At 43.5% G+C, this 17,317-nt stretch overlaps 1 protein-coding gene across 2 annotated transcripts; it reads right to left on the bottom strand.

Annotated features, from left to right (window-relative positions):
• Positions 1 to 1,495: 1,495 nt before the first annotated feature.
• Positions 1,496 to 17,291, bottom strand: STYXL2 (serine/threonine/tyrosine interacting like 2). Of its 2 annotated transcripts, XM_021550120.3 has the most exons (6): positions 17,120 to 17,291; positions 16,273 to 16,407; positions 13,751 to 13,845; positions 12,675 to 12,906; positions 11,696 to 11,913; positions 1,496 to 9,765 (listed from the first exon to the last, which is right to left on the bottom strand). In XM_021550120.3, the coding sequence occupies exons 2-6, from the start codon at positions 16,386 to 16,388 to the stop codon at positions 6,929 to 6,931; spliced, it is 3,498 nt and encodes a 1,165-aa protein (XP_021405795.3). In that variant the 5' UTR covers positions 16,389 to 16,407; positions 17,120 to 17,291; the 3' UTR covers positions 1,496 to 6,928. The 2 variants fall into 2 exon arrangements, with proteins under 2 accessions (XP_021405795.3, XP_021405796.3); XM_021550121.3 differs by lacking the exon at positions 16,273 to 16,407.
• Positions 17,292 to 17,317: the final 26 nt, after the last annotated feature.

The following is a 17,317-nucleotide window of genomic DNA, read 5'->3' as shown; positions in this document are numbered from 1 at the left end:
GACATTATTGAGGGAGGGAAGTTTAAGTTGAAGAACTGGGGTTTGCTTTTAGTTTTGAACGTAGTTAGGCCTGTGGTCATTTTATGTGCTTTGGGAATGAACCTCCATAGGTTGTGACAGCTACTGGGATATTTCTATGAGTAAAATGTACAAAGCTCCCCATTAATTGGCAGTTTCATAAAAGGTATTGCAGTTACATAAAGCTCTCCTCTCAAGCAAGGAAGGAGAAATGTTCTGCCCAGCTAATGGATGACTTCTGACTGGATCTGAGTTCAGCATAGAGTCATTGCAAAGATCAAATTGCTGGGATGGTCCATGAAGACAGAGCAGTCATACTGTGGTTACTGCCAGCTGCATCTTTCATTAATATGGTGCCCTGCAATAATCAAATTGAGAGATCACAAATAGGCGAATCTTTAAAATTAGGCAAGAGGTGCCCTGAAGCATACAGCTGTAAAAAATTCTTGCCACCATTGTTATTTTCTTGTATCACTCAGAAACCTGAAAATACTCTTAAGACATTAAGCTGCAGGTTGATGCTGTCGGCAGATGGGTGATGCTATAAAAATTACAGTTCCTTTAAATGTTTCTGTCTTCTAATTAGTATCACCTAAGTCTTGTTTCAGTTTTATACCCACATACATGCCCTCCTGACTGGAGTCATCCTTCCTGTCATGATAACTTGTGCAGAGTCCTTGGTAAGTTTGAATCAGGTTTTAAGATTTATTGATCTGGCCTTGTCCATTCTGTGGTGTGTTCTTTGATTTAATTTAATGACCATAAAGCATTCAGGCATGTTGGCATGAAGGGTGCACTGGAAAAAAATAAGTGATTGATTGACTGATTGATTGATTATGTAGAGACATAATAATTCTCTTCATAGTTAACAATGAAGCTAGTTTTCTGTTACACACATTTGTGTCTTCCCAGGCAAACATTTCTTAACTAAAAGTAAACCACTCTACCTGCAGATATGAATCAGATGTGGAAGCAGTTATGCTCTTGTGTAAGGATTAAAATTGTCTGTTTTAAAGATACATGCAAATAAAAATGAAATGCAATCCAGAAGGGAAGGTTCAAAGCACAAACAGGATGTCCCTTCTCCAGCTCTCTAAGACAGTTTTCACATCACCACACTTGGATAGTCCTGGGAAGAACTGAATTCATATTGTTGCCTGCTTTTATAAGTCACAAATAATGTTTTCTCTTTATATCTGTGTGTGTTTTTGTGTGTGTGTGCACCCTGTGGCAGAGGTACAGCAGTCACAGGAAAACACCACGCTCAGAAGCTACTGAGTGGTTGTAACAGGAGGATAGATAGAAACAACATGAAATCTGCTCCTGAATATGTTGAAATGTACCAAAGAACAAAAGGCAGCCTAAGCTAAAAAAAAAAAAAAAACCAAACCAACAGAAAACAACAAAACCCACTGCAATGACAGGGTGCTCATTCAAGCAGATTATGCTTGTATTGGGAATACACAAGCTAAATACATGCACTTTGAACCTTTCTCAATTTATTACATCAAGTACAGGGTGACAAATATTATTGGCATTTAAATTATTACTTCTGGGCAAATAAGTTAGAACCTTGCTGAAATGACCGGGGAAATTCACACACCATTTAGACCTATGCTCTCACCTCTCCAGAGAACAGTTTATTTGTTACACATACTTTCCATTCTAGAAGTTTTCTTCACAATTAGAACAGCCAGAGATCTGACCCACTTTCATTTTCTACATGACAAGTGAAATTCCAGAGAATAGGTAGGTAGCTCTCAAAGAGATTTTGCTGGATTACGTGAGTATGCAGTGTCTGTTTCCAAGCCCTAGACTATACTAATCACATGCTTTCAGTACCTTTGTTGGATTGTCTATAAATTTAGGAAGGTCATGGATATTGTGTTTTCACATTATAATGTCTATATTGAATGCGTTCCAGCTACATCCTTTAAGGAACGGCAGGCAATGCAACATAACCTCCCCAAATAAAACTTTTTGTCTCATAATTCACCTAGCTCTCCACCACAGCTAATGTGTAAGCATTTCTGAAGGAGCTGTAAAGGGAAGAAATGGTGCTAAACTCCTTTTAAAATTATCCAGTCTAAGCTAGTGCTGCACACAATAAATCACATTGTCCTGAAATTCCTAGATTGGGGAAATGGGCCATGGCCCCACAGTTATCAGTATTACAATGCAAAATACAGCTCTTACAGTAGGAATAACATGTTTCTGGCACATTTCTGCTTTCTTCAAACTTGTTGGTACCACACTGAATTCCCAATCAAGCACCAATGGCATTTTATCATCGGTGTCCCACCAATGTCTCTTACTCTTTCCATTTCTCCCAGTCCCCTTCACATTTCTCACAGACCTGTAACTTCTTTATATCTCCTTCCCACAGATATTGCCTCCTTACCTTTTCCCAAACATTGATACATCTAAACAAATTACTCTTTTGCATTGGCCTCTTTGGCTTACATTTGTATCATCCTGTCTCTGACCACTGTAGGTCCCCTTCCCAATTTGCCTATTGTCTTCAGATATCCTTTTGAACATTTATCTCCTTGCTCTCTGACTTTCATCACTTTCTTATTTCTTACTTCAAGCAGATCAACATCAAATTGGTTTCTCTCTCATCTATCCCTCCTTAACTTCTTTTTTTCTGACATCCTCTGAGCTTCTACCTTGTTCAAAGGACATTAAGGAAACAGAAGAATAGAAATAGGAGGATGGCTGTGGAAAAATGCAGGAGGACTTAGTGTGATAGAGAGACTGACAACTAAGATGGCAGATGAAATTCAAGGCCAATAAATACAAAATATTACAAATAAGAAAACTTAACATATAAAATGATGACCTCAGAGCTGCCCATTGCCATCCAACAAGATTTGGTGTATATAATAAATAGTTCTATGAAAACATCACTCTGGTGCTCAGCAACAGCCAAAGAAACATGCAGACTGTTAGGAGTCAATGGGGAAGGAACAGAAAAGAGAAAGAAATCCATGCTACACTTGCACCCTGGATACTGTATGAGGATTTGGTCCCTCATCTCAAACATGACAAAGCAGAACTAGTAGAAAGTGTTCAGAGAAGAATGGCCAGGACAATGAAGAGACATCAGGCAGGCCCTATATGAGGAATACGTAACTCAGGTGAAAAACCAGAGAATTAAGGATGGGACAGAATGACTGAAGCGGGGGGTAAAATCTTCATGGGACATGTAGATACTAAACAGATACTACATTGGCATTGAAGGCTAGTGGGCAGAGGGCTCAGAACAGGCAGAAAGAAGATGGCTTAGCATTTTGTGTACAGTAACTTGTGGGACTTCTTGCTACAAGAGGTCACAGAGACTAGTGGGTACGAGGCTATAGTGTTTATAACTCAAAAATTACTAGGCACTTCCATAGAAGGAAAACCTATTAAGGGCTATTAAATACAAAAATATCACACCTGGCTTAGGAAGTCCTTGAGTTGCAAATGATTAGAAGCTGGAAGATCATGCTGGGGAAATAACACTTTTATCACTGTATATATTCTTCCCTAGGTATTCGCTGTTGTTCTCTATCAGAGACAGGATATTGAGCCAGATAGACCTTTGGTCTGACCCCATACAGCCTTTCTTATGTTCTTGTGTTTATATTCTTAACTGACCGTATGGATGCTCCTTTCACTTTCACCTTCCACTATACAATGCCAAAAAATCCCTCCTCCCTACAGCAGCAAACTGAGAGGGAGAAAAAATATCAGTCCCAGTACATCTTTGCTGAAAAATCCTTCCTAGATAAATTTGGGTACTTATTTACTCTTTTAATCTACTGTCAGACTGGTGTCATTGCTGAAAAACCATTCACTCTGCAGCTCTGGTCACCTGAAACAATCTGTGCAGACCTCTCCCCTTTCAGCAATTCCTTATCTCCTTCTAAATTCTCATCTTAAAACCTGACTTTCCAGCCTGCCTTCAACCCCTCCATTTCTGTCTCTCCTGGTTATTGGTCTTATGACTGAATGCTTTAATATTTTCACCATGCAAGGTCTTTATGTCACTGTTTCATGTAATTTATACCTGTGAGCTGGAGCCTTTCCCATCTTGCTTTCAAGCACTGGCCATATACTGCACGGAGGCCGAAATGATCCCCACCCCCTTATTGCTTTGGGGGTTTGGCTTTATTAACAAGGATATAAGCAATAAGAAAATAAAGTTCAGCTATTTCTAAGGCTTCTCCCTCATGGCTGCTCAGCTAGCATCTTAGATGGCCTCTCCCCAGCAAACCATTTTTATCTCCCTTTTACACAAGAGAACTAATAAGCCACCTACCTCAATGAGTCAGCAGAACCCACTTAACCCTTTCTCACAAGGGTCAAAACTCGCTATCAGGACAGTCTAGCTCAGACTTGTTACAGAACCATATTCTGCCCCTCGGTCTTGAATAATTTATTTGTGCAGCAGACCTAGATTAGTGTTTAAATCAAAATGCTGCCCAAACAAAGGCTGTGCTGTACAGTGCAAAATGAAACCAATTACTACATCATCTACTGCTCGTCTTTTACAGCGTGAGATGCCCCCTACAGTACTGCAGAGGACAGGCTTGTCTGCTGGGAACATCCAGGCACAGGAAGCAGGAGAGGGATTTTTCAGAGGGAATCAGCCTTTGATAAAAAAGTAAATTCAGTGCCAGAAGGTATTGCACACTTCCACTTTGATCCATCAAAACTTAAGACCTTTTCTAGGATGAAATTAAAGCAAGCTTCAAATATGTCTATGCAGAGCTGTTTTCTGCAGAGCAACTTTACCAGGGATGAAGGAAAGAGGAAAATGCCTATCCTAACATGCACTGCAGAAATTCAATATAAATTCTCAGAATGTGGCTCAAGGCCTGGAATTTCACTACTTTAAAAATAAGAATTCACAGAAATATGCAGAAACAAGAGATGGATTGTATTATATACCATTTTATAGTAGAAGAGCATTATAAACCATAGAGCATCTCTGCATGCCTGAAACATTAGCACAACCATGTCCCTTATGTATTTCAGAAATGTAATCTGAGTTTACTAAAAAAAAAACCCAAATCCCAAAACAACCCACACAAGTAAGTGATTTCTCTTATTTTTTCTACCTTTGTTACTGGTTAATCACCTGATTGTGAGACTCCATTCACCTGACAATAAGTAGCTATCATTTACCCCAGTCCTGGCTGTCAGAAAGAATCATCTTTATCTTCAGAGAAGCAGGGATAATGTCTGATCAGTGAGTTATAGTTGAGAGAAATGATTCTAAGTTTAGGAAAATTGCCAGCTGCATTTTGTTATCAGTAACCATTATTTAGATAGCATTGCTGATGTGTGTAGCGCCATACAGACAGGGACAAAGAGCAGGCCCTTGCCCTGTGGAGATTGCTGTCTGCATTACACAATTAAAATAGGGAGAGGTACTAGCATAATGGTAATGGTGAGCTCTAAGCATCACAGTAGGAGGGAAAAGAGATTACAAGAAAAAGACAAACTTCCTGTGAGAGAGCACTATTGCATCATCCCTCCATTGTTGTTTTAGATTCAGCTCTGCCAGAGGGCTTTGTTGGTTCAAAATACAGTCTGTACAGAAGAGGGAACTGATAATTCCAGAGTCAAAGTCAGTAGAAACTGGCCTATGTGCTTATAAGAGAGAGGTGGAGGATGTTGACTGGTGAGGGTTGGGTGCTGTGGTGTGGAAAGACACACAAGTGATGCTGTGGCAAGCTGGTGGGTTCTGTCAGACAAGCTCACAAGGCTCTGCAGGGCATGGAAAGACCCAAGGCTCTTAACCTGGAGTACTCAGTTACCATGGAGGCTGGGCTTGTTCCTGTGTGGCTCAGGATACAAAGAACACTTTAACTGTAAGATGCCACTTGAACCTACCACCACCTCCTAAAAACAAGCTTCCAGGTGCCACCTTCACAGACACAATACTTCTCCTTAGGTGTAAGATGCCTTACACCTACAGTCTAATTAAATAATTTTATTATGAGGTTAGTGTGTGTATTGCTCCTCTCTTTCAAGGCAATCATGTTGAAAATTAATCAGACTATAAACACAAAAGCATTGACTTAAGCTGAGCTGCATACATAACCAAAGTGAAGTCAATACTCAGCCTACACTAACACTAATCCTAACTCTTTCTCTTTAACTACATCAAAAAATTATTTTTGTATGGCTGCTAATATTACTGCATTTTTCCTTTGTTGACTTGAAGTTATTAGGAGGAACCAACCATACTGGAGCAGAGATGACTCCATCTAATAGAAAACAATGAATACATTCATTACTGCACTGAACTTCTAAACAGGAGGTATCTTCTTTTTTCTAGTATTCCACTTTGCTTCTGCTACTTAGTCAAGTAAAACAGAACATGTATTCCCGTAAACTGTCTTATTTCTCTAGACATTTGTAAGGCTGGTGCAGAAAATGGAGCCTGGTAATATCTTCTCAGTTGTATAAAGTAAAACTGATTAAGAGAAAAACATTCTTTAAGTTCCTAGAAAAGGCTGTTGGCTTCTTCCATTTATGATCAAAAAGATCCTAGAAAAAACATGTCCAGTCTTTAATGACACAAGGAAATTGAAATAACCAAAATGGGATGTGATTGGTCTTTTGACTTGAGGTGTCACCATTACCTGCTTTTGCTGCTGAAACATCGTCTGGCTCCTAATGGCTTCTAACATTGTGTTCCTACCTACATTGATCATTTAATACCAGCATCTTCTTTCTGAAAAACCACAAACACTTGCAGAACTTGACCTCTTCCCTTCATCGCTTTTGATTAAGAAGAGAACTATCTGCAGGAAATGCCCTACAAACCACAAAGGATTATCAAAAATATAATGATGAGTGAGTGATTCAGGGACTCTGTAGCTTTGCTTGTGTTCCTGTAGTCTGATCTTGGTCACTCTTCCCTTCTCCGCTGCAGCTTTGCTGTAGTTTCTTCTAGTCGGCTTCTCCAAGCAGCAATAATGGCATCATCATCCATCTCTTCTTCCTCTTCTTTACGTGTGCTTCGCCTGTACTGAGAGACCTGCCTAGATGCAAACCTTTCTTCACTTTGCTCCACTTTTGCCTCCTTCTTTCCATCCTCTTCAGACTTTGAAAAGCTCTGGGTGAACTTTCTCTTTGCTCCACATTCTGACACGTCTGACCTGGCCTCCTCTTCACATGCCTCCACATGATGAGCTCTAACTCGGCTCTGTGTAGATGGTTCAGGGGATTCAGATTCAAAGGGTGGTTCAGGTGACTGGCTGAAAACATGCACCTCTGGGCTGTTTCCTCTGGAACTTGTCTCACTGACCCTGGACCTTGTGAACTTGTACATCTTTTTGTCCTCTTTTGCAGAAGCAGAGGAAAATCTTGACATGGTTCTCAGTGAATCTCCTGTTGACTCATAGGAAGAACAGCTATCTTGCTCTTTTCTTTGGGATCTGCAGAATCTGTAACTGGATGTCTCAGAATCCATCTGTCTAATTTTGGATGATCTGCTATATTTCTCTCTAGCTTTCTCAGACTGATCATAATATGATGGTGGTTCTCTTTCTGCTTTCAGGCCATTGAGCCACTTGGAAATATCAGTATCTACCTCTGATTTCAGTGCACCTGAGGTTGCAGGTTGACTAGACAGATCAAAGACTGCATCAGTTCTGTCAAAATCTGCTTGCAAGGGACACCTGTGGCTGTTTGTTGTACTCTCTCTGTCATCTTCTGTTTCATTTTCCTCTGCTTTGGTCACCTTTTTTTTGAATAAAGTGCTGCGTTTATTGTCTCGGATCACCTTTTCAATTTGATAGTCTGACATTTTTTCTCTCATTTCCATTTGCATCTCCTTCTCCTTCTTCCTGAGTTTCTTTAGGTCAACATCATCAGCAAAGAGGCTGTACAGTGGTTTGCTTGTCTGGGTCATCTTCATGTTTGAAGTAGCCCCTTCTGTCCTTGCACTCACGGAGGTATTGCAAGACAGCACAGATTGAGACTCAGCCCTGCGCAGGTCCTGCTGGTGGAGCTGAGAGGCAGCAAGGGATGAGCCACTCTGAGCACTGAGAAGAGAAGCCTTGTCATCATCTGCACGCCTGCCAAGGTCTCCTGACAGGGAGGCCATGGCGGACGATGGACGGGACAGCATCAGGATCTCATTTTGCTTTTGAGCAATGGTTTCACTGACCACGTTAGCGATCCAGTTCTGAATGCTTGCCATAGATATTGTGTCACCTGGGCCAACTGGGAGATTGGGAAGGGGTATATTTGGCATTTGCAGCTGCATTGCTCCAGTACAACTCCTGGTCTGTGACAGAGATGAATGATTTGTCTGCATACTCAGGGCAGAAGCTGCATCGTCGGCACCACTTGCAGAAGGCGCTGAAGCCCAGAAAGCTGACAGGGGAATACTCCCACTCATTGTGCTCTCTGTCTCCCAGCTGCACATGGACTGGCTTTCTTCTAAAATTTTCTTTGAACGTTCAAGGAGCTCTACACGCCTCTGCTTCTTTTTAGCTGAAGCAGAATCCTCAGTTTTGGCAAATTCCACAAATTCCTCCTTGCTGCTTTCACTGCCCACCTTCTTCTGCCGCTTCATCTTCCAAGCCTGGTAAGCAGTCAGATCAATATCTGACAAACTCTTCCCTTCTGTTTCCTCCTGACCTGCCTGGCTGCCATCCTCTGCTGGAGATGGTGCAGATGATGGTTCTAAATCCTTCTTGTGAAAGCCAAACTGGATCCTCTTGACCTTCCACCTTTCTAGAGGAGTCAACTTGTCCTTGTTCTTTTGGCAGAAATTGTAGAAGGAGCTACAGGAGGAGTCTGAAAACACACTCTCCTCATCCACTTCCCTCTCCTTTCTTCCCATTTCTGGGGATTGTCTTTCCCCATGGGTTTTATTCCTAGAACGATACCTCTGAGCAGCTTCTTTCTCAATCTCCAGAAGCCTCTGATTCCACATGTCCCAGGTGCTCTCAGAAGACATAGAGCCTGTGCGGCTCCTCCTCATCCTGCTAAATCTACTGGCTTCCAGCTGTTTTTTTAGGGTTCGAATCTCAAAACTGCTCACACTCTCAACATCACTGAATTCACCTGATGGGTAAGGTCTTTCTCCCATGCTGCATTCATCATTCTCCTCCCTGGCTGTACCCGCCATCTGGTATTTCTCATTTCTGCGCTGCCAGTCGTGGATCCTCCATTCCACATCCTCATCAGATTGCTCCTCTTCCTGATCCAAATGCTTTGGAGATGTTTTTCTTTCATGGTGAACTCCTGCTTCCTTTTCAGATAGGCCTTGTTTCCTCCTCCATTCCTCATACAATTGTTCCTCTTCCTCCTCACTGATCAGGGTGGAGTGTTTCGAAACCCAGCTAGTTTTTTCCACTGATGAGGAGCTCATAAAACTACCCAGAATGCTGCTGGTGTCCTCTTCTTCTACTGTGATGGAGTGAGCTTTGGCTCCCTTGATGCTCCCTGAGTCCCCAGCTCCAGACAGCCGTGAAGAAGTCCCTGCACAGGCAAGAGGACTTTGTCTTGGAGTCACGTCCTCATCTCCAGAACGCTCCAGCTCTCGCTCCTCCAACAGCTGCTCATTGAGCTCCCGCAGCTGCTTCAGGAAGCCATCGTTGGGGTAGATGGCACGTTTCTTCCTCAGGGTCATCAGAGCCTCCAGAATGGTCATGTGGTGGTAGATCATCAGGTAGGCAGCCACCAGCACAGCTGAGCGGCTGATCCCCATCTCACTGCTGACAAGGATTCTGCCTACAAATAGTGAATATGAAAGGCATCAGCTATTTCCAATAACAGACAGGATGCTCTGGTATGTAGCACAAAAGTATTCAAGTATTCTGTGCATAGTGTTAAGAACTACACTGAATATATGTTTCAGTGACTTAAACCAACACTAAATATTCGCTAGCTTTACCTTAATACAAATCTGGACACATACGAATAAAAAGCACATTAGTTTCAAAAACTGTGGGCAGGCACATTTCCAAACAATCTAAATAGTATTTGTATTTTCGCCTGCACACTGCACTTACTCAAATAGTCAAAAAGCTTATAATAGGTATTAGAAAAGGCAAGTGAGATATTCTTGACTTGCTGGCTGATATAGGGTCAGACATTTAAGCTTTCCATGCTTTTTTTCTCAATATGTAAAAATGAGATGTTAGAATTAGCCTCCAGGGAAGATAAGCAAATAACTTATTTTTTTCTACAAGGGACATTATGGGACTTAAATAACAATTTTATATTAATTTAACTGTATTTTTGCCAGAATCTAGATCAGTTTTGAAGGTACCCTCAAACAATTACTTTGAAGACTGACTGGAGGCCAAAGTCCTGTTATATCTTACAAGAGCAGAACCAAGCAACTATCAGAAAAGAGCTGATTTTGACTCTGACAAACTTTCCAGATGCTTCAAACTACTGGCACCCACTGTCCTGCACCAGTAACTGTATGAGCAAGAATTAAAACTGAGGATCTGCTTTATTTTATAGCATTTACTACCTCTTGCAGAAAACCAAGCTTTGGCACAGAGAAATTGTTTGGAGTTTAAGTTACTTGTATGGCAAATTACAGCTAAAGAAAAGCTTGTAAATATGAAGAGAGTGTAAATGAGGCTTTGCTAGCTTGCAAGCAACTGAAATTACTGCTTCTAAATGTGTGATAAACTCCAGTTTAATCAATCTGTTTGCATTGAAACTTAATGAAGCCAATTTAAGCACCATCTTTCCAAACTGCTGATATGTTACCACAAGAGGTTTACCTAATGAACCTCTTCCTACAATCCTGAAATCTCTTTAATACCTTAGCATCAAAAGTCTTGGTTGCCTTCCAAGAGTTTTACCAGCCAGCTAAGCCAATCTAACAACTCACCAGGAGGGGGAGATCTCCTTCCTTTCATGTCTTCCAAGGCTTGTCTGCCTTGGTGTATCCTCCTCGTGTTGTTGAGCTATTAAAACTGTCTGCACGTTCCTTGCATACTAAAAAAGCTTTACACTTTTCTTACTGTCACTACTGCTAGGAGGTAATCTGTTTCGTCTCCACAGAAATTAGATTAATTGACAATTTATATGAAGAATATCAGTGATATCACAGACCCTAGTGCTTCTTTCAACACTGAAGTGCAAAAAGATATTTCTAACTGTCCACTGAATTTGCAACAAAATGACCAGTGTGCACTGCAGGTCCACAGAATAACAGTTGCCATGGAATTGAAGTCCAGCAAATCTGACAGCAGCCTGGGTGTAGACACCCAGAGGTTCAACTCAGCCACTTGAATTGTTCTAGTAAATCAGCCTGGCTTTTTGCATCATGGCGAAACTGAAACATGCAGAGTACAGGAATACATCTATCTATCTATCTATCTAGAGTATTATTAGAATATAAATATTTTTAGAAAATGTATTAGAGCAGGGATTCTACTCTTTTCTATAGTCAGGTTCTTTCAAATCAGCTGCAGAAGCTGACTTGCAGCCACTTTGAACCTGAAGCCATGGGGCTGCTGGGCTGCCTCCCCTTGCCAGTTTGCTCCTTCCTGTTTTGAATGAGACCGGGCAGAAACAGGCAGCAGGTGTTCACCGTCATGCTCTGCCTTCTACCCACTACAAATGTGGCATATCAACTGTTTATCAGAGTAAGGTTTCTCCCAAGCAACCTGGAACCACTTCAATCTTCTCCTCTTACCTCTGTAAGTCAACAGGGCTTCGTCAAGGAACTCTGCAGCTGGGCGGAAGTGTTTGGAGATATCTGTATCTGGAAAATCATCCACTTCAATACCTAAGTACTGGATATTGAGACCATTGTAGAAATTTGGACCTGTGTAGACACCTGTGCCATGAGCTGCATTCAGGACATGGGTGATGCCCAGTCTCTTCAAACGGCTTTTGTTTACTGCAACACTTCTGCAGAAAAGGAAAAAACATATTATATATCAGTGCTCCTATTTTAGGTGGCGAAAAAAAGCTGCATGCTACAAGGTCTGCATAATTCTTTGTCCATGTTACTCATTCAGCATGAGGCACCACTTAATCTTTAATGTCCTTCCAGAGTTATACACGTATTTCTTTCCAATACTCACCACAAAAAGAAAACAAGAAGCCTGCATTCACCTGCAGAACAATTTGCTCTGTTTCCACTCCAGCTTGGTTTGCAACTCATACTGCCATCCTAGGTTCAGGCTATGTACTTATTTATCAATTTTTATCACTCCATAATTGATGCTTTACTCTACATTCCCTTCTAATTCTGTCTGTTCACTTACACAGGTATCTCAGACAGCTGAACCATGGTACAGGAGACCTAATCATGTTACTTGACATTTGCTTTGGCATTACCTTTTAAACTCCCTTTTACGTAAGAAAGACTTTAGTTCCAATTTTAGGGCCTAAATTCCAATCAAAGCTGTGGAATTTGGGTTTATTTGTCTTTTCTTCTCTCAAGCTGTTGAAGCATCTAAACAGCATAGGAAAGCTGCTGATTCTATTCCAGAAGTATTTACTTTCCAGTGCATAGAGATTTCTGTGAGCACAGTCTGAAAAACACTTTAGAGCTCTCTAGGGATGAAAGGTATTAGATGCATGTAATACATGTTATGTCTTCAATGGTTCCATTTGACCCTTTACTGGGAATCTCGTGCAACTTGATGACAGAAGCCGACACTCACTTTTCTGCTATGAAGACGTTAGGCCAGACTTCATCCACAGCGTCCCTGGGGGTCTCCAGCCTGTCCTTCACAAGTGCCCTCTGCAAGTCCATCACACACGGCGTGTTAAACAAGCTGGTGTCATCAATCTTTTCCTTAACTCGGTTGTACAGGTCTTCCACCATCAGCTGCTGTGCAGACTCCAACATCCTGGGACACACTGAGTCTACCCTGACGTCCTTTGTCTTTAGCTCTGGAATAAACTGACATTGTAACTAAAAGCACACAAACACAATGCAAATGTATGAGCTATCATTACTTGTGCCTGGGACAAGCCTTGGGGCTTTTCTTCCCCAGAAATATCACCCTGTTCTGTCTGCAATGTGGGCAGGTATGTGCTCACCTAGGAACTGCCTTGGGGTAATTAGCAAGGAGAAGGGCACATTGCACTCAGCCCCACACTGGCCGAAGGCCTGGGAGTTACAGGTACCTTTATTCCAGGCCCAGAAGAAATGCAGCTGCTGTCTACGCCTTCCTGAAGAGGGGAAGTGGAGAGGGAGCTGCTGAGCTCCTCTCCCTGGTATCCAGTGATCAGACATGTAGGAATGGTTCAGAGCTGAGCTGGGGAGATTCAGACTGGACATTGAGAAGCACTTTTTCTCTGAGAGAGTGGTCAAGCACTGGAACAGGCTTCCTAGGGAGGTGGTTAATGCCCCATCCTTGACAGTGTTTAAGAGGTGTTGGACAGTGCCTTAATAATATGATTTAACTTTTGGTGAGCCCTGATAGCTGGACTTAGATTATCTCATATGTTCTTTAATCTGAAATACTCTATTTTGTTCTGTTATATTCCATTCTACTCTAATTTGGTTTGTTGCAGTGAGCAACCAGCACTTTTACCATTGCAGTACACAATTCTGCCATAGATTCATCACACAACTTCAAAGGAAGTCACCAAACCTTTCTGTAAGTTGTTATTTCTTTCTCTACTTCAGATGGAGTTTTCTCATAAGGGCTTTTTTATCATTTAGGATCTGTAGATGAGAAAGGCAAAACTAGTACAACTTCAGGTCTCTGTAACTTACATAGTCCCTTACCTTCACTGATGATTTGTTTGGCAGCCACAGCAGATGACAGATGGATTGGCTCCATGAAGATGCTCTCTGTATCAGTGTCTGATATCACTGAATACCTGCCAACCAACCACACTGCCAGTTAGGTAAATGCCCTCCAGAGAACTGGAGCAGGGAGGATTCTTTGATTGTAGAAGGGAATCCCAGCTCTTCTCCCACATTTCAATCCCACCCCAAACTCCAGCATGGCACTACAGGCTTCAAAGATGCCTTGGCATCCAGTGTTTGCAGGATGTAGACAGGTGCCATGGGGAGAAGCTGCAGTGGGCTGGGAGTTCCTGGGCTGGGCTCCTCCATCAAATTGCCTGGTGGAGGAGTTTATGGGTAGAGAAGATCAGTGTCTGGTTTGAAACTGGGGTGGGGATGGATCACAAGAAATAGTCTCACAAGTAACTGCCACTTAGACAGACATAAACATGGTTCTAACTAGAATTTATTGAGTAATTCAAAAGAGATTGAACTAGAAAACTGTTGGGTTTTCGTTCTGCCAGGTAACTGCCTGCAAGCATCCTTTGAGCTACCACAAGCTGCAGTGAAAGCATTGAGATTGAAGCCCATGAATCTCTCCCTCAGTATTTTGTACCTTGGGCACTTCAGAGCATGAGCCTGTGGTCAGTCTCTCCACTTGCTCAGTGTTGTGTAAGTGTGGTCAGAAACCACTATGACACCCACAAACACCTTTGAAGTAGGTTGTTTAACATAGTGTAATAAGTTTTTGTTAAGCAAAAAAGGCCACAACCTTTACAACAAGTATATTTCCCCTCTGTGTCCACCTATAGAGTCCAAGAAAATTCAGTCTCTCAGACCATCTTAACAAAATATTTTACAGAGCTTTTTCCCTGATCTACATCCTCTACATTCACTGCCTCCCAAATAGATGGTACAAATCACTAGGACAAGTTTGCTGCCATCACAGAAGCTCTCTGGCAATGCAATGCTTGCAGACTTGCCATACACTGTTTGTTTTTGTTTAATTAAAGCAGGAGAAGGAGGGTGATTAATATGCAGTCAGGGTGTCTGGAGAGCTTAACTGTTTTCAGGCTCCAGAATCAAAACAGAGGGCACAGCCATCAGAAACCACTTAACAGGCTCATCCAGGTCATTTAGTTGAGTTTCCAGCACTTGTCAACCGTGACTGAAAGTAATCCTTCCCTAGTTCTTCCAAGGAGTTTACCAGATGAGCAAGGGGAGTCTGTCTCATTTACAGGAGCTGACACAAATTTGCAGCTGTGCCCTGCCTTCGATTCCTTTTGCTTAAATGTTGCCTCCAAACTCAATAAAAAGGTAACAGTTGGCAATAATCCACCACCACAGCCTCAACACGTTTTACCTGTGGCTGCCCTGAGCACCTGTGAAACACAGATCTGCCCAAGCTTGGGTCTTTCAAGGACCCCCTTCTGGTGGGGAAGGATCTTGCCATTTTCATCACTGTGTTTTGCCACTGACAGCAAGCAAAAAAGGGAGGAAAAAAAGGGGAAGGGGAAGGGGAAGGGGAAGGGGAAGGGGAAGGGGAAGGGGAAGGGGAAGGGGAAGGGGAAGGGGAAGGGGAAGGGGAAGGGGAAAGGGAAGGGGAAGGGGAAGGGAATAAACTGGAGACATGTTTCTGTTCATTTTGAGTGACTGATGAGCAGCAGGAGAGAGCTCAATACATAATTTTACAATACATAATTTTACTTGATGTGAGCTCAGTGATCTTCCTAAACAATTTTGAAATGCATGTGGTTAAATTAAATAAGTACTCAATTTTTCTGCAGTGTCCCACCGTTAGCAGGAAACCTTTCATAACCTCCTACTTGCTGAGGGACACTGGGGAAGGTTATTTTCAAACTCAATCCCTACTCCTTGCTTTCAGCTACAGCATCTCAAAGGTTACAGAAAGCCCTGCAGAGCATTTTACTTTAGGAAAAGAGAACAAAGGGGTGTATTTTTTCCTTGTATTAGAAGAAAACACATCTAATCATGCTTGTTTTGCTTGAGGTAACTCGATTTGTGCTAGCGCTGTGACAGCCTCCTTTTCAGTGCCTGAAGCCTGTAGCTAAAGTTGGATCTGAATCAGACCCAAATCCCAAGACCCTTGGTCTTTTCTGGGGCTGGCAAAGCCTAATATCAACATTCAATAAATCCACAAGTCCTTATAATGGACATAAAGATGAAGCTGAATTTGCAAAGAAAATTGGATCAGAAGTTTCAGTATAGGGGTATGAGAGGGTGAGACAGTGAAGAGGACACCACCAGCCCAGAGTAATCTTTCCCACAGTTTATCCCTGCTGTGCACTCTCCCAGCAGGCTGGATTAATTAGTGCAGGAGTCCTGTCTCTGCAGGCTCTGTCTGGGCTGGCACACTGACCCCACCTCGGGGAGGGCAGGGAATCCCCAGGCTCAGCCTGGCCCAAGTGCCAGTGCGGAGGAGAGGAAGGGAGGGAAAGCAGGGAAGGGCAGCAGCTGCCACGTGCTGCCAGGAGCCGTGGCAGAGCCTGCGGACTCACCGGCTGGGCGAGGGGCTGCGCAGGTAATGGGCCTGCACGGCCTTCACGTCCGGGCCCTCCTCCTCCTCCTCCTCGGGCACCGCCGGCTCGCTGTCCGAATCTCTGCCGCTGGCCATGGCGGCTGCTGGGGATCCGCTGCAAGGAGCAGGGCAGCAGGGAGAGCCATTACACAGGGCTGCTCAGGAGGCCATGCCCTGGCTCTGGGGCACAGGCGGCAGGCGGGTACAGCAGAAGGGCCTCCCACACTTCGCTCCTGTGAGGAGCCCTTTCCACAGGGGCTGCACGGGCTCCTCCTGCACGCACCTGCCATTCCCAGAGGCTCATGCAGCTCCCTGGCTGCTGCCCAGTGAGTGCCAGTGCTCTTTTGCCTGTGAGTAAGGGAGCTGGAAGGCCAGGAAGGAAGGGGTGGCAGGGCAGAAACTCTATACTCGCCTGACTGCGCGTGGTGGCTGGAAGGAGCTGTACACAGCCAGAGCCAGGCTGGAAGGAGGGCCGGGGCAAGAAACATGAGACCTCGTGTCCCCAAAATGAAATGCTCCTAAAGCTTAAGGCCAAAGGAGCATGAAGGCTTGGGACTTTGTCCTTGTAATCCTTTGTGTGGAGGCTGCTGTTCTCACCCTGGCTGTGGGAGAGTGAGGCACCACAGCTCAGTAGGAATGTGGAAACACAGCAGCCAACACTTGCCCTGGCCCAGGCAGAGGGACTCTTGCCTCAGAGCCACAGGATCCAGCTCCCATGGGCCCGGCAGCCAGGCTCAGGCCGGAGGATGGCGGCCGCGTGGTCGCTCACGGGGCAGTGAGCAGGGAGACGGGTGAGCAAGAGTGAGCAAGCAAGGAAAGCAACTTACCCCTGTGCCTGATGGCTCCACTGGGGGTCTCTGCTGGTGGCACAGCAAAGGAGTCCACTGAAGACAGCAAGGAACAGTACTGGGGGGAAAGCAACCAGCTGCCCCCTCTCACTCTCTCTACTGCTTCTTCATCGAGGGGCAGGACAAGTGTTGGCACCAAACCTTTATCAGCTTTCTAAATATAGCTGTCCTGACACT

Source organism: Lonchura striata, chromosome 1, assembly GCF_050655825.1.
Source record: "Lonchura striata isolate lonStrDom1 chromosome 1, ASM5065582v1, whole genome shotgun sequence".
Classification (NCBI taxonomy): Eukaryota; Metazoa; Chordata; class Aves; order Passeriformes; family Estrildidae; genus Lonchura; species Lonchura striata.
The sequence above is the reverse complement of the archived record's forward strand: the minus strand, read 5'-3'. Positions and strand labels throughout refer to the sequence as shown.